Raw genomic sequence first — 22,711 nt, 5'->3', positions numbered from 1 at the left:
TGTCTGGTGTAGCACATTTATTTTACTGACAGTCAAATAAATTGCTTGACCCAACCCTTGCAAGTTTTTGTTTTGATCAGTTTTTTAGGGCCGTCAATATGAACGCGCTAACGCATGTGATAATTTTTTTCCAGTTTAACACGTTAAAAATATTTAACGCAATTAACACACCATCCGTTTTTCCATCATCCTAGCGTGGTCATGTTACATAACATGACCACGCTCTTATTCATGCAAATGCTTTTAAATCATTCAAGCACGATAAGACATAAAAGAGAACTCAGTGCGGTACAGCGCGCCAGCCCTATTGAGATTTCTTTAGCGCCTGGACAGACAAAAAACACACAAAATAAGTCGAGTATTCTTGTAAGCACACCCTTAAATCAGTTAAATAAAGTCTTAAATGGACGTAAAGAGTTATGAGAAAATAGGACGTGTCAGCTCCACGTCTTGTGCGTCAGGTCTTAAAGTGACATCAGCCTAATAAACCTGCTGTAGGCTGTCATTAATGTTAATCAAAGAACAAAAGAAAATCACTCACTGCTCTTAACTGTATAACTTTAGTAGCTTTAAGATAAATTATGCAGTGAAAACTATGAAGTGTTTGATAACTTTATTCAATTTCTGGATATTTCCTACCTGTTAGATCAAATATTTGAAATATACTGTATGTTGTTTCTACATTAATTCGGAGATTAAATGTGAAATTATTACAATATAAAAATATATGAAAAAAAACGTTAATATTAGGTGTGATTAATCACGATTAATTACAGAAATATTTATGATTAAGGAGTTAATTTTTTTTTTATCGCTTGACAGCAATCTTTTTCTTTCCTTATAAGTTAACTGTATGTGTTAACAAACAATCTGGTGTTCAAGATTATATTCAAGTCTATATTCAAGATTATTTGTCTTTGGTATTTAAAGGCAGTTGGCCTTCAGTATATTGTTTGACGACAAAATCCACCCACTCAACAAAAATTTAACTTTGCTTTTTGATGCAAATGCTCGTCCACTCCGGTCAAATGTTTGTTTCCTTTTTCTTTTCTTTTTTGTCAAACAATTATGCCAAATATTAACATTTGATGTGCAACTGAAAAGATCTCAAAAATGGGTTTGTTTTAAATGTTGAATACATATCTGCAAAACTGATTGCATCCACATTTGGACAGAAGCATAACCTCAGGAATAGAAAGCATTTTGGAACATGTATTATTTATTGATTTATTTAGTCATTTATTATTTAGTGATTCATTTGCACTGTTCAGTATGCATATGACAGTAGATGGAGGAAATAACTCTAAAGGGGCAATGCAATCAGAACAGTCATTTTAAAAACCATCATTAAAAGCAGAAGCATCCATACGTGCAGAAAATGCCTCACCTCACACAGGAGCTGTAGAGATCGTGCAGGCCTATAGAGTGGGTAATGGCAAGGCACTCCAGTATGGATCTCTGAACTCCATCAACAGGCTGCAGAAAATGAGAAGAGGGATATTCACACCTCATCTCACTGTCTTTAGTGGTTCAATAGCCTGGAACTCTAATTTACAGTATAGAGTTAAGCTACCTTTTCGGTTTCGCGTATCTACCCCGAAGTGATACAAATCTGTATCAAAAAAAGGCCAGACAAGTAGTTTGTTAAGGCTTGGTTTATAGGGAATTACAAACCTGCGCACATGTATTCAAATGCGCATAACTATAGAATTGATTCTTAATGCGCACGTGAGCGCCATCAGCGTTTCTCACAGGTTCGCGTTTAAAGTCTGTGTAGAGAGAACGGTGTCGTCTTAGCGGCCTCTAATTTAATAACTAATGATCCTTGCGACGGAAGTGAAACAATCACAACTAACTTTAGCTGGAAAATATCTTTATTCAAGAACCGCTATAAAGCCAAAACAATCTGTTACCAAAGGGATAGTTCACTTTAAAATGAAAATTATGTCATACTCACCCTCAAGTTGTTTCAAACCTGTATGAATTTCTTTCTTCTGCTGAACACAAAGGAAGGTATTTTGAATAATGTCAGTAACCAAACAGTTAACTGTTCCCATTGACTGCCATAGTAGGAAAAAAAAAATACTATGGCAGTCAATGGGACCAGTTAACTGTCCAGTTACCGACATTCTTCAAAATATCTTCGTTTGTGTTCAGCAGAAGAAAGAAATTCATACAGGTTTGAAACAACTTGAGGGTGATTATATGATGACATCATTTTCATTTTAAAGTGAACTATCCCTTTAAATGATCCGTTTATTACTGTAAAGCCGCTTTGAAACAATCTACATTGTTAAAAGCGCTATATAAATGAAGATGACGAGACTTGACTACCTAAACTTGTTGAGTTTACTTTCATTTTATACAACTGAAATCACTCTTAATCTGAACAACTTCCTGAAAGCTACAATTTGCTAACTTTTTTGGATAACACAGATTATTTATACAAAAGTTACCATCGCAAAGCACCTGATTACCAGAGTAAATAATGGAGAAGTACCTCTTTATGGGTTATTTATAAATTATTCATAATAAGATGAAATTAAAGCCATTGGTACTCTTTGTATAATGAAATTGCATGGTCATGGTATATGTATATATATATATATATATATATATATATACATACATACATATATATACACGCAAATATATATATATATATATATTAAAGAATGCATTTAATGCTTTGAAATAAACTGAATAAATTAATCATTTTATTCAGTAAGGGCACATTAAACTTTAAAAGTGACAGTTAAGACTATTCACGTTGTAAAGACAGTTAAGACCGTAAGTAATTAAAAAAAAATGCTGCTCTTTTGAAATTTCTATTCATCAAAAAATACTGACAGTTTCACAGTTTCCACGTAAATATTAGCAGCAATGTTTAAACTGTTTAAACATTGATAATAATAACAACTGTAGGACGAGCACATTAAGGATTTTAGAAGTGTGACACTTAAGACAGGAGTAATGGATGTTGAAAATTCAGCTTTATCATCCTAGGCATAAAATACATTTGACTGAAATAGATTCAATGAATAAAACAGTTGTTTTAAATTGTAGAAATATTTAACAACATTACTGATTTTACTGTATTTTGGATCAAATACAGGCAGCCTTGGTGAACATAAGAGACTTCTTTCTAAAAAAATCTTAGCGACCCCAAATTTTTTAACCGTAGTGTGTAAATCTGTCAAAAGTACTATTCATTTCTTTAGGGGGAAAACTAATTCCTCAGCATACCTTGAATCTTTCCTACACTTAAACAGATGCTAATTATTTTGAAAGAAGAGGGGGAGTGAACGGATTCCTCTTTCATCTCTGTGTACAGTAGGATGAAATTACAGGCTGAAAGGACACAAACTGGACTGGTCTCAAAGCATTTTTGAAAGGTGGGAGTAAGAATGAGAGACTCAAAGCACAAACAAAACAGCCCTTCACGAATTGCAAGAGGGATGTCAAACACAACGCTTCCTGACTTCCTCTGCCTCCCACTACTGCTTTTGTATCAGAGAGCGCATGTTCGCGACGATCTGCAGTTACTGTGTAAACATGAGTTGAGTCTGCTGCAGTACTTCAGTACAGTAGTTCTCTATAGTAATTCTAATGGCGCTTTTCCATTACCAGTATCAGCTCGACTCGCCTCGGCTCGTGTTTCGCTCCGTTTTCCATTGCAGATAGTACCTTCACAATAGTACCTGGTCGTCATAGCGACGCGACACACCCCCGCTACCCACACACACAGGACAATGGAGGAATTCGAGTGTGTGCTGTTTTACATAATATTAGTAATGGGTATATCACGCAATCTCTGGCAAAACTATTTAAAAATGCCGGGGTTATTCAGGATACTCCGTCTGGCGCGTGCAATGATGACGCAGTGAATGACAATTCTCTCTGACCAATCAGCCGTCTGCCGTGTTTCACGTCATATTTTAGTATCGCCTCAGCTCGCTTAGAACCTCGCTGAAGGTGATACGAAAAAAAGTACCTGGAAGCAGGTACCGGTACAACTTTTACACAGTGGAAAACCAAACAAAGGCGAGTCGAGGCGAGGCGAGCTGGTACTGTGTAGTGGAAAAGCGCCATAAGAGAAGTAGAAAAATGCCTGACAAAAAAAGATGTTACACCTGCATCTGAGGAACTTAAATGGGAGGATTCTTCTTTTGGCGCAACACCAGAAGGATAGGGCCATGTATTTTGGCTGACAAATTAAATGCTCTACAAAAGCTGAACCAATGCCCAGACTTTACTCGCTCACAAATACAAATCACATAATGTTTCCCTAAAGGGTAATAAACGACAAGATGATAGTACTATTGGCACAATCTGACAACAGACTCACTGTTTAACAGGACTATTTACACTCCACACCACAAATAGACTGAATGTGTAAGCCGTGACTCCTCCCTCTGCTCTTACCTTGGGAAAAAAGCGGCAGTAGTCCCGAGTCAGGACCATCTCGGCCACATCTTTTAGCCCCTCCAGGCCCAACATGTCTGCTGCTAACACAACCTGACTAAGATCAGAGACAAACATACACACATCTTGACCTGACAAAGATATTGGATTTTTGTATTTATCACATTGGAAGATAGGAAATGTCACTACAGAGCGTGCTTACCTGACATTTGTTCCTGGTGGGAAGTCTAGGATGGCACCGTACATGAAATGAAGCAGAATCTCCATCTCATCTGGACCCAGACTGATTGATGGACAAAACAAAAAACAGACACACATTATTTTGACAAAATACAAACTCAGTCCACAGTTAAAATCAGTCCAATGGCGAAACAGAATGTCACGGGCGGGTGATGATGCACATCACATCCGGAAAGCACATCCGGAATGACCGGCGTTAGCTTCTGTGCCTCAGCAAGCGCTCTGTGTTGAAACTGTGCGTCTTATTTAGTGTTGTCTGTCCCGATATAGTTCAGAATCATTATTTCTCGCTTGGCACTCTTTGAGGAGGGTGTTCAGGCTTGCGTTCCCCATGGTTCTGGCCCTACTGCTGCTGAGGCAGCGCGGCGATTGAGATTGTGGGGTTCGCAGATGGATCTCGCGAAGGGGCTAGAGACGGGCTCCGCCTTTTCTCTGCCTTTAACTGAGGGATCCAGCGCTCTCTTGCTGGGATCGGAAGCCTGTGCTGTGGCTTCTTGTTCTTCTTTTTTTTAAGGCTTTCTGACCCCAAGACTCAACTAATCTCTGTAATTCTCCATCTGTGATCTTTGGAGAGTCTTTGGCCTCCAGGGATCCAGCGCTCTCTTGCTGGGATCAGAAGCCTGTGATGTGGCTTCTTCCACCTGGGGAGAGAGCCAGGTTCTTCCACCTGGGGAGAGAGCCAGGTTCTTCAGCTGTCCAGGAGTTGGATGTGCTGAGCATCGAAGCGGGGGATTTTGAGAACTCGTCATCTCTATCCCCCGAGTAATGACCGATGCCGTAGCTAAATTAAACCGAGAATTGGTCGACCGAGAAGCAAGGCGCTCATCCTAGAAACAAACTGGATGAGCGTGTCTGCACATGACATGTACTTGTAAGCATGGCAGTTTGGGTATTATCGTTCCCAGAGCGAGTGTCAATAATATGAGGCAGCCCAAGTTCACTCGAAAGGGAACATCTTAGGTTACGACTGTAACCCTTGTTCCCAGAGAAGGGAACAAGACGCTGCATCGCCCTGCCATACTTGCTGCATCCCTGTGATTGACTTGCTTTGGCTCTTTTGAAGCTAACGCCGGTCATACTGGATAAGCTTTTATGCTTTCCTAATCATGACGTCACCCGCCTGTGACATTCTGTTTCGTCATTGGACTGATTTCACACATGCTTCAGACTTCAGACAAATGCTTAATGTCCCAGACGCAATAACAAAGAAGCGTCCCGAAAGCGTCAATACTATGACGCAGCGTCTCGTTCCCTTCTCAGGGAACAAGGGTAACAGTCGTAACCCAAACGTTTTACAGAACCAAAATCTGATGTGGTTGTTTTTGAATCACAACTGATTCATCCATAATCATTTGAGCTGTTAGTCGCTGTGAGCTGTTAGTGCCTTTGTTGCATACTAGTATGTTCATGTTTGGGGGGAGGAGCAATGAAGGGAGGGGTGTGTTTCTTTTGGGGAGAGTTGTGTTTGTTTGAGAGTTGATTTTCAAATATCAACAGTGTTTCTCATAAATCGTTTACTGTACCTTTAATGCGTTTACATGGTAACATTACTTAATACAACATTTTTATAGCATTTATCTAGCTTTGTTAAAAGTGCTGTATGTAACTTTTTTACTCTACTAAAGCATAAAAATACCATAATATGTTTGCAGATATTTAGGAAACATGCTAAGTTCTCATACTCTTTACAGCCTATTATTTTACACGTCCGAGGTTGTTAGTCGGGTTTTGTTTTGGTCTGTGTGATCATGCCCACTGCCTGTTCACCAAATAGTATTTCAACACCCCGGGATGCCAGTTGGCAGGAAACACAGCGTATCGCAGCCTTGGAAACGAGCAAACAAACTGGCCAGAGATTGCAGATTCCACACAACCTAAAAAAGCCTAGGTATCCATCTAAAAATCTCTATGAACGACAGCATATTAAAACGCGGATAAATCAACTCATTAACATACAATCTCGAAGTCTCCTCGGTTTTCGTCGTCAATTGTGCTCGTTCTGTTGCGTGTCCTAAAACTGGCAACTCTCATGAGCGTCGAGTCTGAGGAGGAGGGGGCGGGGGAAACAACGGTCTCTGATATTTAGAATTAGGACTGCAGTACCTATTTCGACCACTAGGTCATTCTTACATACAGCACCTTTAATGTCAAATTAAAAAATTATATTGAAATGTTACAAATAACATTAACTAAGATTAATAAATACCACTATGTGTTTTTGAAAATTTGCTGTGATAGACCCCATGAAATTATTTACAGAACATCATTTTCAGTTCTGTGTTGACATAATTTCTATTGAAAAACAAAGTTTAGGTGGACATAGTCTAGTTTATGTCGATGCCTGGCAAAACAAAGACAATTTAGATTCAATAATTGGCACTACCTACTCTTCACCTACACTTGTAGAACAGCCAGAATCAAAGATCAAACTATGAGAAAAAGATCCAAAGATGTAGGCCTAAATTTTCTAATAAAGAATGAATTATCAAAATAAAAAAAACTATCAAATTTAATAAAATAAAAGGGCATTTACGTTTTGTCTCACAGAGGTCAGAAAAATCAGCATCAGGTATTTTATTCTTCTCAATATTGTGTTTTGACAATAGTATAGTAAAAGCTAAATGCGGTTTTAGAATAGACAGACTGGTGTACCCTCAGTGCAAGAGGGAGTGCTACCGCAGGTCCTTCCTTCCAACAGCAGTTAGACTCTTTAATTGCAGAAACAACACTATGTAACACTTATTATATCTATTACTTCTATCTAGTATTTTTATACAATGTGTTTTTCCGTACTTTTTTTTTTTTTTTTTTTTTGGAGCTGCTGTAATAAGGGAATTTCCCCAGTGTGGGATTAATAAAATCTACTTACTTATGTCTATTTTTGATACAAATCATGGATTGAACTGCCCAGCATGAGACACTACACACAGTATCCTGGTTTTCCCAGACACAGACTGAGCAATGAATAATTTATTGCTGGTGGCTGGAATATCCTCCTCCGGGAGAAGGTCTGACTAAGAACTCACGCTGAACTCTGCGACAAGTCAGATCACACACATGACCTATTAACTTAACACACAGAGTATGGATTTTTAAAGGACATGGACTGCAAGCACAAGGGCCACAAAATATTATTAAAAGAAATATATATGTGACCCTTGATCACAAATCCAGTCACAAGGGCAATTTTTTTATAGAGATGTATACATATTTACGGTAGGAAGTTTACAAAATATCTTTATGGAACATGATCTTTACTTAATATCCTAATGATTTTTGGCATAAAAGAAAAATCGATCCGTTTGACCCATACAATGTATTGTTGGCTATTGCCACAAATACCCGTGCGACTTGTGACTGGTTTTGTGATCCAGGGTCACATATGAACTATATATCTTGTTAAATTAAAGCCCTGCTTTGTCATCTAAAATGCAGGAAGTCCCAGGCTCTCAGAGATAGGCTCTTACTAAAAAAAAATTCTTTTACTTCAATGAAAGGTTAGATTTTTGTGAATTGTTTTAATTAAAGATCAAAAGGATAAACAATGCCGAGTTATTTTTACAGTCATCTTTGATCATATTTACCAGGGGTGCCAATAATTCTGACCACAACTGTACACATATACCCGGAACCGGTAAAAGAGGAAACAGCAAGAGCTACATAGAGTTTAAGATAATGACTGGCTTGCTGTACATTATCCTTTACATACCTTTGAATGATGACAAAAACTAAACATGACTGAGTTTTTGATACTTGTATTTGTACTGTGTTTGTGTATGTGTGTTGTCTTTGGAGGCTAGATGATGAGTTGCAGTGATTTGTCCCGTTTTGATGGTTATACGGCATAACCTACCCCTGCAGAGTGATACACTGACGCAAACTCTCCATCCAACTGCCACACAACATCGCTCGGAAATACTGCGAGCGTGCGCACAGAATTGCCCTGTGGGAAAGGAAAAAAACATACACACAGACAATGTCAGTATCCCCTATCACTCACACACGCTTCACGCCACATTACCCAGGATCGATATTTGTAAAACACCCACAGGAAAACTGTGTGTGCGTGCTTGTGTGTGTTATTCACTGCATGATATGTTTGGGGATGTAGAAAAAAAGAATATAAAGAGGACTTTGAAATGGAGGGAGAAAGATGTAATGGTTTGTTGAATATTTTAGAAGATGGTGATGACTGTGGGTCTGACTCAAACCTAGTGAGCTGATTACCTTCACAGACACATCCCGATGTTCCAAGTTCTTAGAAAAGTACTCTTTGTAATGGCAATTGTCTTCTGTAGAGCTGATGTATAGCTGAATTGAATTTGTTTCATAATTGATGAACTCTGCAACACCAGCACTGTTATTGAACACTGAACTGACTTGAGCTGAATAATGACACTATTGCTGTCTGTAAAGCTGCTTACAGCTGAATTTAGCGTATTGCATAATTGAATATACTTTTTAGTTATTTAACTAAATTGAATAAATCAACAGTGAACTAATTTAGCTGAAAATTGACACTATTGTATTTTTAGAACTGCTTTCCAGCTAAAATTGTATTTGTTTCATAATTAAAGAAATTCAAGAAGTTTGCAACATTAACACTGTTATTTTCTTATTACTGTGAAGCTGCTTTGAGAAAATCTATATTGTATGACGTGCCATATAAATAAATTTGACTTGACTAATCATGTGGATTTCATTTGGGTTTGAAAAACTTACTGTTTATCATGTTATTGTCATAATTAAACAGTTTTAAATGTTGCTATCATGACATCTAGTATGGTACAATGTTAATGTATGGTCTTGGAGGATCAGATCTGATGGTATGCTGCTGCAGAGCAAGTATGGAGACTTGCTACTGCCAAAACATTCAGACGCTGCTGTGAGCATGTAGCACATACTGATAGCATACACGAAATTACCCATAGCAGATCTACACAGGTGGAGGGACTATATATATATACGATTGGTGTAACGGTTCGCAAAATTCACGGTTCGGTTCGATACGACACAGTGGTGTCACAGTTCGGTATGTTTTCGATACAGTAAAAAGAAAGAAATGCCAGAGAAATTTCCTTGATTTTGAATTCATAAAAAAAATTATAATAATAAATAAGGGTGAGTTTTCCTACATCTTGAAACTTTTAGTTCTATAAATGGGGGTAATCTTTGAAGGATGAACAAATAATGTTTTGGTCATCACATTAAAAATAACATTATATGATAATATTTGAGTTTTGAAGTGCTGGAAAAAGATGTGTGAAGTACCTGAAAGCATTTCACTATTCCTGCCAAACTTCCATGGTTACAGTTTGTGTTACTACATTAAATCGATGGTGAATGTTGCTGATTTGTGGACTTAAAGCCTATAACTAGTTCATTCAAGGCACAATGTTTCTCCTGGTTTCCACGTCAGCGCTGTTTGATCTAATAGAGATCTACGGTTAATAACAGAGAAATTTGAATGCTTCTCACTAGATCTCGCAGCGATGCTACTTCTGTGGCGAATTCCAATGCTTTCAAACGCGCTGCACTGATACTGGTCCAAACTGATAAACGGTCCGTAAAGCACAAAATAATGAGTAGCGCAGTTTCGTTCCAAAACTTGGGCAACGTTGTGGTGTCAGCGCAACTACTAACAAAATTTTGGTCGCACCGAATCGTTCGGTTTGTAATGCGTAACGAACCGAAAGTCTCGTACTGAACGGTTCAATACGAATACGTGTATCGTTACAGCCCTAAATATATAAATATAATATGCATTTAAGAGGATCTTCAAGTCATGTTGATTATAAAATAAACTTGTATGTACTTTTGAACAAATGAAAAGAACCGGATAAAAAAAAAATTTGAATAGCATAAAAGCATAAAAATAGCATAAAGGCATAAAGAGGCAACAGGCTTGTGCTAGCAAACTACATGTCCCATTATTCTCCGAGGCAAAACAAGAATGATAAATTACATAGATAACATATAAATGACACACTAAATGCACATCCTTTGCTCTTAATTTGTTGCACCAAATCATAATTACGATTTCCGAAGCCACAAATAAAACCTTCCCTGAAGGCAGCATTAGACACAGCTGGTGACACTTCATATGATCTACAGTCTTACGCTCTCTTATGTCCCTCATCTTCTCCCTCTCAGTCCTCCCTTATCTCTCTCAACCAACAGCCCCATTATTCTCTATCTGCCATAAACATTCGCTATAAATAGATTCTTATTTTACAACGCGTCACTTCTGGTCTCCTCTCAGAACAAACTGACTGAGGGAGGCTAAGAATAACGCTTACAAAAAAAATGGTATAACATTATTATTCGGAAAGATCTGCATGCCCCTGCTAATAGGGGTCTTATACAGTAAGGGCCTTTTTTGTCATGGTCAATTTTGTAGCCACTTTCACATGACGGCAGTGACGGATCTATTTCAGAGGAAGCATCTCCATTTGTAGAGCATTTCGTTCATGTGTCATACAGTCCACATACATGCACTCCATTCAATTGATTTTCCGCAGCTTTTCCATTTCCATTGAAATTATAAACTTGACATATATGCTATTTTCGGTTCTATATTTTGGTTACATTAAGACAGCCTAAACGTCTAACATTCAAAGAGGAAATACCACAGATCCAACAATTCATATTTTATACAGTATTCAACTGATGATGACACACATTTATCGACTGACCTACAAAAGTCAGGGACTGTCAGCAGCTGTGGATGATGTTGTACAATTAAATATGTCACAAGTTTATTTATTAAGCACTTTAACTAGCTAATAGGATTTATTTCTCACTCTAAAATATATTTAAGTTGCTTTATGTTGAAATATAGCAATTCAATTTGCCATAGAAGTTGTTCAAATTAATTTTGCAGTTCTAATTGTACTGTTATCATTTCAGTTTCCAGTCATAAAAATCCATATTAATAAATTATCTATTTTAAACCGGGATTTTAAATGATAATATTCATAAGCTAGCCATGTGTGAAGTCATAACTAGCACACCTGTGCCAATGACCAGTGCTGTTCTGGTGTGTGTATATCCTGCAGTGAGACTGACAGATCTGCAGCAGTCACCTCAAGCCTGACATACTGATCAGGACTGCAGATGTCTCTCTCTCTCTCTCCATCCATACAACCTAAACCCGCAGAGATGCAGCTCCTGGATGATGATGACGATGGAGAGCCTGTTGCTATAGTAACAGGTCATGGCAACTGCTCTAACCTCTGCAGCACCAAACAAAGGTGCTAACTAGATAATGAATGACAGAAAACTACACAAATACAACAATGCTGTAATTCATCTTCATAACACGATCGTACATCGCTAATATCATCAGGAATCACTACAAATTGGTGTGTTGTATGCAAAATATCATGTTTGGTATTTTGGTTTTCAATGTCAGATTATATTCAGTTAGTTTCTCTCGGATTAGCTTTGATTTTGCTGTTTCACGTAGGAGAAACTGTAATTCTGCCACCTCCTGGGAATTTATGATACAGCAACTTTAGCTGGTTCCACTTACAGTAAGCCAGACCTTCCAGAACTGAATATCAGAGATGCACAGTACCATATATCGGCTGATACTGGGCATTTTTTAACTTTTTAATTGGTATCAAGCTATATTGCAGGGGTGTCCAAACTCGGTCCAGTAGAGCTCCAACTTGCGAGTAAACGAGTAAATGGCCATTTATCTCGTGGATGGACATTAGCGGAAGATAGTGATTACAGTTTATAAAGTTATAATTATGGATATTTTTCTTACAAAAATTGCTTCGCTTCAGAAGCTCTTTATCAAGGAGCTGTATGGATTACTTTTATGATGGATGAAATCAGTTTTTTGGGCTTCAAAAAATAAAAAAATTGGTACCATTCACTCCCATTACAAGGCCAGGAAGAGCAAGGATATTTTTAGTATAACTCCGATTGTGTTTGGCTGAAAAGAAGAAAGTCATATTCACCTAGGATGGCTTGAGTACAATCCTTGAGTACAATCATTATGGAATAATTTTCCTTTTTGGGTGAACTAATACTTTAACATATCGGAGATAATTTTTATTTTAGCACATCTCTATTTAAAATACAAAAGTACTTTGTAATTCTTTTTAGTTTGTTATAGTATGAGTTTAGCGTGGGACTACCCAACAGTAGACCGCAGTAGGGATGTGCTGCTAGTAGCGTAACAATAGATTTTTGTTACTGTTCATCTATTTTTTTTATGTTTTCATTAAAAAAAATTGTTGACAAGTGTCTTCATGCGGGTGTTGAATCTCTGCATAAAGTACTGTAATATCACTGGGTTTGAATGAAAAACCATAGTGTGTTGAATTTTCACACAGAAACAGTGAAACTGAAAGAGTGAAAGAGAAAGAGAATGTCATGGTTGAACAGCTGGTTAAATGATACATTCAGAATTAGTGAAAATCCATGTCATAGAGACCAAATGTCTAAGACCACTACAGTGAAAATACTTCTATTTTGCATTATTTCCATTCTTTTCAAATGTAAATCTTTTTAGACAGGCATATTCTCTTTAGTTTTTCATTTTTAAAGGATGCATTGAGTGTTTTATTGTTGATTTTGTAAGGTGACCTTGAGTGTTGAGAAAGGCGCCTATAAATAAAATACATTATTACTATTATAATTAAATGAAAATTTCAATTGTCAGGATTTTAATTTTTTACATGTATTTAGAATGTATGACTATTTGGTATGTATCACTTTTGCTTTATTGACAGCAGCACTCAAGCTGCATGAACGCCACAAGTTTGGGTAAAACCTGATGATCATGTTATTCAATATAGCCTAATTTGAGAATGTTTCAAGAAGCATCTTGTGGTTCAATGGTAAAAATGAAAAAAAAAAAAAAAAACGAGTTGCCATGGTCAATGGTCACACATTTGCTTATTTGATTACTATGAAAGAATTTTTAACTCTTAAAAATCGCTTCATGATTTTACATCACAAGTTTTAATTTGTCCAAAATCCTAGAACTGTTTATTTCCTTGTTTAATTTAGCTGTCACCCCCCTTTTTGAGAATGGACATTAAAGGAGAACTCCAGCGCAAAATGAACCTTTGGTCTAATTACACATTGTTACCTAGTCAACCGTTATCTGAGATTTGTTTTCATGATTATCGAATGTAAATAGTTTTATCTCTAAAAACAGTTTAGCCTATAACGCTAGTATAACGCTAGTATATGGGGCATGGAGTAATGACAAATACAAATTGCGTGTTAATACCACTAACAAGGCTCAAAATAGCCCCACACTAACACGGTAGCATAATGAGGGTCCCTACATGCAAACCGAAGCATTGAGAACTTTGACAGTGTCCAGACAGTTTAATAAGAAGATATTTTATACATACAGTCAACTTCACGTATACAAGCAGAAGCCATCTTTGAAAAACAGACTCGATCAGTCGATCAACGAAACGCCGATCCAAATGCGCTGAACTGTGTAGAATCTCATATGGTCCAGCGCATTTGGATCGGCGTTTCGTTGATCGACTGATAGAGTCTGTTTTTCAAAAATGGCTTCTGCTTGTATACGTGAAGTTGACTGTATGTATAAAATATCTTCTTATTAAACTGTCTGGACACTTACACAGTTCTCAATGCTTCGGTTTGAAGGTAGGGACCCTCATTATGCTACCGTGTTAGTGTGGGGCTATTTTGAGCCTTGTTAGTGGTATTAACAAGCGATTTGTATTTGTCATTACTCCATGCCCCATATACTAGCGTTATACTAGCGTTATAGGCTAAACTGTTTTTAGAGATAAACCTATTTACATTCGATAATCATGAAAACAAATCTCAGATAACGGTTGACTAGGTAACAATGTGTAATTAGACCAAAGGTTCATTTTGCGCAGGAGTTCTCCTTTAAAATGCACTATTCAAGCTTAAATGGCTGTAATTCAAGAATGCTAAGTTTGGTCTTGTTTTAAAGGGAAAAAAATCCAGATTATTTCTGAAGTGAAAGCACTTAAAAAAATTTAAGTATGAAAAAGTTATGGAAGTTTAAATTTACATTAAATCAAATATAATTTATTTAATATTTTTCTTTTATATAAAATATATATTTTACAAAATATTTTTTACTATAAAATTACTATAAAATCAAAGCCATAAATCTAACCAAGTTGTGTTCCAAATTTGAAGTTGATATCATAAAAATTGAAGTTCCCATGAGATTTTGTTGAGGCGTAATACCAAAAATAGCCTCCGGTTGTCATTGAATTCCATTGAATTTAACTGTATGCATTCTGCCATAAAAATTTTTATACATTTCTGTCCAAATATCACTTCTGTCACAAAATATGGAACCTTGAGACTCAGACCTTTCTGACAATATATAATATTGTAATATTATTTTATCATTTTTTTTAGTGACAAATACTAGATTATATGTTTTATTATTAATTTTTAGCATGAAAACCAACATTTCAATTATTAAAAGTGTGTGCGTCTACTTTTTGTGACAAAGGTCAGAACTCCTGTTATGATGTCGATTTTTTTGAGGTGCGCTCTTGTCATAAATTCATCTATTACTGTTCCTGCCTAATTTGTAACAGAAAACAGTGCTGAAATATCTATTAAGGAGTCTTAGACCTTTCCAACGATATATAGTTTGTCATGATTAATTAAGGATTTAATTGTAATATAGTGAGGTAAACGTAGGCGTCCCGTATACGGGACGGTGACAGCTTAATAGAAAAACATACAACATTTTCAAAATGTTCTGCAACTTCTGAACCCCGCTACATAAACGATTTAAAGGGGTCATGACATGGTTTTTTTTATTTTATTATTATGTTCCCTTAGGTGCAATTATAGTATTACTATAGTTTTTTTTACAAAAAACTTTTAAAATGTAGTGATTTATGACCTTTTCCCACCCTGTTTCTCATCCTCAGAGTCAAACAGTCTGTTTTGGGGGTGTTTCCCCTTTAAGAGTTCAGTGTTAACGCCCACTGTTATGATTGGCTAACGTCAGTGCCTATGCATCAATTATTAACGCCCCCAGCCAGAACATTGCGGATTCAGCGTATTTAAAAAGTAGTTTAAAGTTTTAAATACATTACTTACAGTTTGCGTCGTCGTTGTTGAGGCCAGAATAGTCGACACGGACTTATCTTTGAGCAACAGCAAAGCCAGCATCATTTTGGGATTTGTTCTTCAGAACAAACGCTTAAATTAACACTGCCGTGACTGAGAGACGTCCGCAAAAAATAAAGTGCATCCATTTTTCCCTGACGACTGGATCTTTCGCAGCGTATTCACAGATGTTGTTTGTCCACAGCCAGGAACAGCACATCTGTGGCATCGTAATTTCCCTGTACACAGACCCACTCGCTGTCCGTCGACTGAACACTTGAGAGGCGCGCAGCGCGCGGGCGCGACAATGATACGAAATGAGCGTAGTTGTCTTGCGCTTAAAGCGTAGTTGTCTTTTGCCGGAGGCGGTCATATGCAAACGCTGGTACGTCACTTCGTACCGTGACGTCACTTCTTACCATGGATCCAGAACGAGCTGTATTTAGAGCTTGATTAAATAAATGATTCGTTTATAATGGGGAGGAAGTCTTAAGCTATGAAACTTGCAGGACGTTTTAATGGTACAAAGACCTCTTATATACCAAAAGATCAAGGCAAATTTGGTTTCTCATGTCATGACCCCTTTAAGAAAAGCGAGACATGGGCACATTGGTAAATGTATGCAAAAGCTGCAGAAAGCTGGTCATGATGATTTTACCTGTGTGCTGAGAAGACTCGATCTGCCACCTGAATGCTGATGTCAGACATATCAGCCATGTGATACAGAGCCAAAAGATCTGCCCCAAGCCCAGATGCTGACTCGAAATTCTCTGAACCTGACAAACGAAGAGAAATTAAGCAGAATGAGTAACAAAGCCACAACGTGTAATCGTGTGGCTATTACTATGCATAAAAAGAGAGCAGCACTAATGCAGCTCCAGTAAAGAACAGGAAGATTTCTGCATAGATCTGCAGAGAAACAAATCAGTAAAATGTAACTGTTGTCCTTACCTGAGTCAGAGCTGACCTGAGAGTCAACATCAGGGCAGATTTCAGCAGTGCCGTTCACTACCGGCGTATGGCCGTTGTGTATATTTAAGGCAGTACTTTCCTTTGCAAGGCACTTGTCATCTGAGTACACGTTTCTGTTATAGCAAGAACAACATGTAACATTTTCGAAACACGTAGCTCAACTCTTTTACAGTTACAACATTGATCCATGGTTTTATTTTACATTTTGATGAACATTTTTAAAAAACAGCTTTAGCTTAACTGCAATAATAATACTGCTTAAGTTGGTTGTGAAGAGTAATACAGAAATGGCATTATGTACTGTATGATGTCCTTGAGGGCTGCAGGTTCAATCCCCTGCAGGTGTATGACAGGTGTGGTTGGTTGGGTTCCCAGCAGGAGGTGAGGAGCTCGGGCCAGCAGCACCGCTCTGTGGGCCTTCAGCCGAACAACAGAACCCACACACAGAGTGACGTCAGTCTCCTGCTCCTCCTGCAGCAGCCTGTTGCACAAACAGATCACAATTATTGCAGGAGGGGTGTGTGTGTGTGTGTGTGTGTGTGTGTGTGTGTGTGTGTGAGACCCTGGATCACAAAACCAGTCATAAGTAGCACGGTTATATTTGTGGCAGTAGCCAACAATACATTGTATGGGTCAAAATGATCTTTAATGCCAAACATCATTATATTAAGTAAAGATCATGTTCCATGAAGATATTTTGTAAATTTCCTACCATAAATACATAAAACATTTATTTTTGTGAGTGAATGCAGCACAATCGCTGGATAAATGGACAACTTTAAAAGCGATTTTCTCGCCAAATACTGTCCTATCCTAACAAACTGGAAAGCTTATTTATTCAGCTTTCAGATTATGTATAGCCTAAATCTCAATTTCAAAAAAATGTACCCCTGTGACTGGTTATGTGGTCCAGGTTCACATATATTAAAAAATATGTGGTAGTGGACTCTAGTGGCTGAAGATCTGAGATGGAAACTAAAAGGACTGAACCCCAGAAAGACTAATGCCGACTAACATTTTTCCCCCCTAAATATACATGCATTGCTTTTCTAAGGGATAAAAAAGGTAATCCTATGATAATGTGTAAAATAAGAAATAAAGTCACACTATGATATATAGAGTCGCTATATCTAGTCTCTCTCAATTAATAAATAAAAAAATAAGAGATAAAGTCACAATTGTGAGATATAAATCCGCAATTACCTTTTCATTATTTATTATTATTTATTTTTTTACACTTCTCATAATTGCAATGTCAGTGACGTTATCTCTTTTAAACGTTTTAAACGTTCTATCTCAGTTAGCAAAATATTTTACTGAAACAGGCTTTCAGCGTTAAAACAGGCTGACTTACTATACAATAAAAACACACAGCATCACTAATGTGTCTCAAGAGAATACAAGAACTATCACTAAAGCATCACTGAGGCACCACATTTAAAAAGAGACTCTTTACTGATGGACCACTTCCTCCAACTTCACATCCACATCAACATCACTGTCAGCATCATTTTGGCATCTTCTGCTGCAGTGCGCTGAATCTGGGTGACCCAGAATCCTCTGTTGCCCTAGGCCTTTGTGCCGGACATTGGTGTGAGAAGTCCTCTATTCTCCGATGTGAGCACAGAGAGATGAAGAAGTGGGAGAAAGAGAGTTGCATTTCCTTCCTAAATAAAACTGTGGTGAGGACCATCAGTAATAACTACAGTTCCCGTGATGCCACAAGCTTCAGATGGCAGAAGTGCACAGTACACTACAGGTTGGAATGAAAAGGAGGACATAACCTTTTAAAAGTTTAGTTAATATGTTTGCTTTCTTCTTTCAAGACTAGTAGTGCATTAAGTACCGGTAGACCTCATCTCGCAAAACAACAATATCAGGGATGCATTACAGTTCTGGGCGATACTGATTCAATATCGATTAGTCGATAATAATTTTCATGTTATGGGCAATATTTAATAAATGGACAATATTACAGTTTAAATACTAATTTTGTCTAAATAAATAAAAAATAAAACACTGAAAAAAAAATCTAAAAATCAATTCCAATTGAATTTAGGCATCACAGCATATTAATGTGGCGTATCAAAAAATTATAATTCTGAGATTCGCTTAAAATTACAATTCAACAATTATTACAAATAATAAAAATTTTAGTGGTTTTAAAGAATAACTTAAATGAGTGCCAAATGGCGGAAAAAGTAAATCTAAAAATAGAGAATAAATGAGAATGCACAAATAAATCCAATGCTGACAAAATAAACTGTAATATCAGATGTTTGTGCCAATATATTGTGCATCCATAAACAAAATAACTATTTTTCTAGATAAATTTTTCTTTTTAGATTCTGACAGCAGTTTTGATCAATGCTATAAACAGAATTATCCATTTCTTTTAAAAAATGTTTAAAATATTTTTGTTAAAAAATAAAAATGTATTTTTATTTAATTCACACTTTGGAATGGTAGCGTATGTTCACATAAAGCAAATGATCAGAGTTTGCATACAGTATGAAATCAGCAAAGGGAGTGGCATAAGCTGTGCAAACATTAAAGCAGGTCGGCGTGATTTGACTACACTGGTGCGTCATATAACAACAGTGATGCTCTATGCTACTATGAGCGGTTCATACAAGTTTTGAAAAAGCATAACAAATGTCTTTCATGTTGAAGGTGATAATTACCGGTTCAGGTCTCCTGACAAAGCGTTTGCCAGTCGCTTCTTCAGCTGGTTTCTGCATTTGCGCTCTTTAGCTTGGAACTCCCTGGCAGCCTCGGTGGATGACATGTTATTGCCAAACTGCTGAGCACAAACGTCAGCACATTTCTGTCATGACGAACATCTAATGAGAGAAATAAGAAACACAATTCAGTCTCCTAACCACATCTTCACTATCTTTTTTTCCTACAACAAAATAAATGAGGGACGCTTTTGTCTAAAGTGTCCTAGTGCACTACACTTACAACAATAACAATGTTCATGGTAATAGCCTATAATAATAAAAAAACCTAGCCCCATATAGGATAAAACAAAAGATATTACCAATGTTCCAATGTGGAAAAAATATCTATGAAATAAATAAATCAAATAAACAACTATTGCAAGTAAGCCGAGAAACAATATTAACACTGAATAATTTTTTATTTTAATGTTGAATACTGTAAAAGTAAATGTAACCGACATCAAACAACATGTTTGGATGCAGTCAATATATGGGTTTTCTGAAGCTAATATTAAGAAGCAGAATGGGGTATGGTATAAATATGGACATTTTAATTTGCATGTTCTCCTAAACCCAATCATATTTAATTGTTTATTATTTATGTGGACAATTAGGTGTGCATGTGCAAAAGACATGCTATGCCCAATATTTCTGTCATTATATTAAGTTTTCCAGATAGGGTTGAGGTATGGTTATTATGATAATAAGAAGTGAAAGGGTTGCACAATACATGGGAATATATATATATATATATAGTGGGGAGAACAAGTATTTGATACACTGCCGATTTTGCAGATTTTCCCACTTACAAAGCATGTAGAGGTCTGTAATTTTTATCATAGTACACTTTAACTGTGAGTGACGGAATCTAAAACAAAAATCCAGAAGATCACATTGTATGATTTTTAAGTACCGGTAATAATTAATTTGCATTTTATTGCATGACATAAGTATTTGATACATCAGAAAAGCAGAATTGAATATTTGGTACAGAAACCTTTGTTTGCAATTACAGAGATCATACGTTTCCTGTAGTTCTTGATCAGGTTTGCACACACTGCAGGGATTTTGGCCCACTCCTCCACACAGACCTTCTCCAGATCCTTCAGGTTTCGGGGCTGTCGCTGGGCAATACAGACTTTCAGCTCCCTCCAAACATTTTTAGTTGCCCTGGCTGTGTGTTTCGGGTCGTTGTCATGCTTGGAAGACCCAGTCACGACCCATCTTCAATGCTCTTACTGAGGGAAGGATGTTGTTGGCCAAGATCTCGCGATACATGGCCCCATCCATCCTCCCCTCAATACGGTGAAGTTGTCCTGTCCCCTTTGCAGAAAAGCATCCCCAAAGAATGATGTTTCCACCTCCATGCTTCACGGTTGGGATGGTGTTCTTGGGGTTGTACTCATCCTTCTTCTTCCTCCAAACAGGGCGAGTGGAGTTTAGACCAAAAAGCTCTATTTTTGTCTCATCAGACCACATGACCTTCTCCCATTCCTCCTCTGGATCATCCAGATGGTCATTGGCAAACTTCAGAGGGGCCTGGACATGCACTGGCTTGAGTAGGGGAACCTTGCGTGCGCTGCAGGATTTTAATCAATGACAGCGTAGTGTGTTACTAATGGTTTTCTTTGAGACTGTGGTCCCAGCTCTCTTCAGGTCATTGACCAGGTCCTGCCTTGTAGTTCCGGGCTGATCCCTCACCTTCCTCGTGATCATTGATGCCCCACGAGATCTTGCATGGTGCCCCAGACCGAGGGAGATTGACCGTCATCTTGAACTTCTTCCATTTTCGAATAATTGCGCCAATAGTTGTTGCCTTCTCACCAAGCTGCTTGCCTATTGTCCTGTAACCCATCCCAGCCTTGTGCAGGTCTACAATTTTATACCTGATGTCCTTACACAGCTCTCTGGTCTTGGCCATTGTGGAGACGTTGGAGTCTGTTTGATTGTGTGAGTGGACAGGTGTCTTTAATACAGGTAACGAGTGGAGAACAGGAGGGCTTCTTAAAGAAAAACTAACAGGTCTGTGAGAGCCAGAATTCTTTCTGGTTGGTAGGTGATCAAATACTTATGTCATGCAATAAAATGCAAATTAATTATTTAAAAATCATACAATGTTATTTTCTGGATTTTTGTTTTAGATTCCGTCTCTCACATTTGAAGTGTACCCATGATAAAAATTACAGACCCCTACATGCTTTGTAAGTAGGAAAACCTGCAAAATCAGCAGTGTATCAAATACTTGTTCTCCCCACTGTGTGTGTGTGTGTGTGTGTGTATATTATATATATATATATATATATATATATATATATATATATATATATATATATATATATATATATATATATATATATATATAGGAAAACGCTTAATACGCTTAATTATCCATTGACAGGGCTTTTAGATTTAGAACTGACACATGGGTTTTGTTTGAACGCCTACACCTTCAGATCCCGTCAGATCTTTGACCACCAAGTCAAACATGGATCATAAGCTGTGAGTATGCACAATTATAATCAAGTAAATTATTGGTTATTAAAGGTTAGGCTTAACTGACGTAAAGTCACGATATATAATAAAGCGTAGCGATGGACAAATCTAATCTGTTAGCATGATTAGCATTCACACCTTTGAGTTTTCATATAACGTTAGAGAACTATCAAAACAAGCGTGCTTTCATAAACCAGTCATAAAATAATAATATTTACACAAAATCACTTCATCTATCACATCCCGTGTGCTAAATGTTTAAATAAAGGGTGTGGGTGTGTATTTAATGATCCATCCCAGACTGCTAGCCATTAGCCTATAAACTGTCATTAACCACAAAGAGATGAACTTCGCTATGAATAATATAAATATGATCTGAATTTTCCTACAAGAAAAAATAATATTCATATCGCGCTGGAGAAGATAAAACTATCAGACCACTCACTGAGGCACAATGACATTTCAAAAGCATCATGAGAATGTCGTGTTGTCAATGACAACTGGATGACACTTACCTCACACTTTATCAAACTGAACAACGCGTCATCCTCACAGTTAAACATCCGCATCTGCACTTAAACGTTCACAAATGATTCTGATAGCGAAAGTAAATTTGAACCGTACATTGAAAGCAGACACTACCTTTACAATTTACACGAGGAGTGCTGTCTGGGAGTTTGGAGTATTTCTGACTTTGTTATGCTGCCCTCATGCGGTGCAGATGTGAAATGTAGCCTATGGCATGC

The 22,711-nt window shown here is 37.2% G+C and overlaps 1 protein-coding gene across 1 annotated transcript in view; it reads right to left on the bottom strand.

The window, feature by feature from the left end:
• The window catches only part of btbd8 (BTB domain containing 8), a 37,248-nt gene extending 14,564 nt beyond the window's left edge, over positions 1-22,684 (bottom strand). The window contains exons 1-9 of the mRNA XM_079627329.1: positions 22,481-22,684; positions 19,434-19,592; positions 17,051-17,230; positions 16,729-16,862; positions 16,436-16,553; positions 8,519-8,608; positions 4,628-4,708; positions 4,426-4,522; positions 1,388-1,476 (exon numbers count right to left, since the gene is read on the bottom strand). Of these exons, the coding sequence (XP_079483455.1) occupies positions 1,388-1,476; positions 4,426-4,522; positions 4,628-4,708; positions 8,519-8,608; positions 16,436-16,553; positions 16,729-16,862; positions 17,051-17,230; positions 19,434-19,537 (893 nt within the window). The 5' untranslated portion in view covers positions 19,538-19,592; positions 22,481-22,684. The remainder of the gene's footprint in view (positions 1-1,387; positions 1,477-4,425; positions 4,523-4,627; positions 4,709-8,518; positions 8,609-16,435; positions 16,554-16,728; positions 16,863-17,050; positions 17,231-19,433; positions 19,593-22,480) is intronic.
• Between the last annotated feature and the right edge of the window lie 27 nt (positions 22,685-22,711).

The sequence above is a fragment of the Phoxinus phoxinus genome, assembly GCF_949152265.1.
Source record: "Phoxinus phoxinus genome assembly, chromosome: 11".
Lineage (NCBI taxonomy): Eukaryota > Metazoa > Chordata > Actinopteri > Cypriniformes > Leuciscidae > Phoxinus > Phoxinus phoxinus.
The sequence above is the reverse complement of the archived record's forward strand: the minus strand, read 5'-3'. Positions and strand labels throughout refer to the sequence as shown.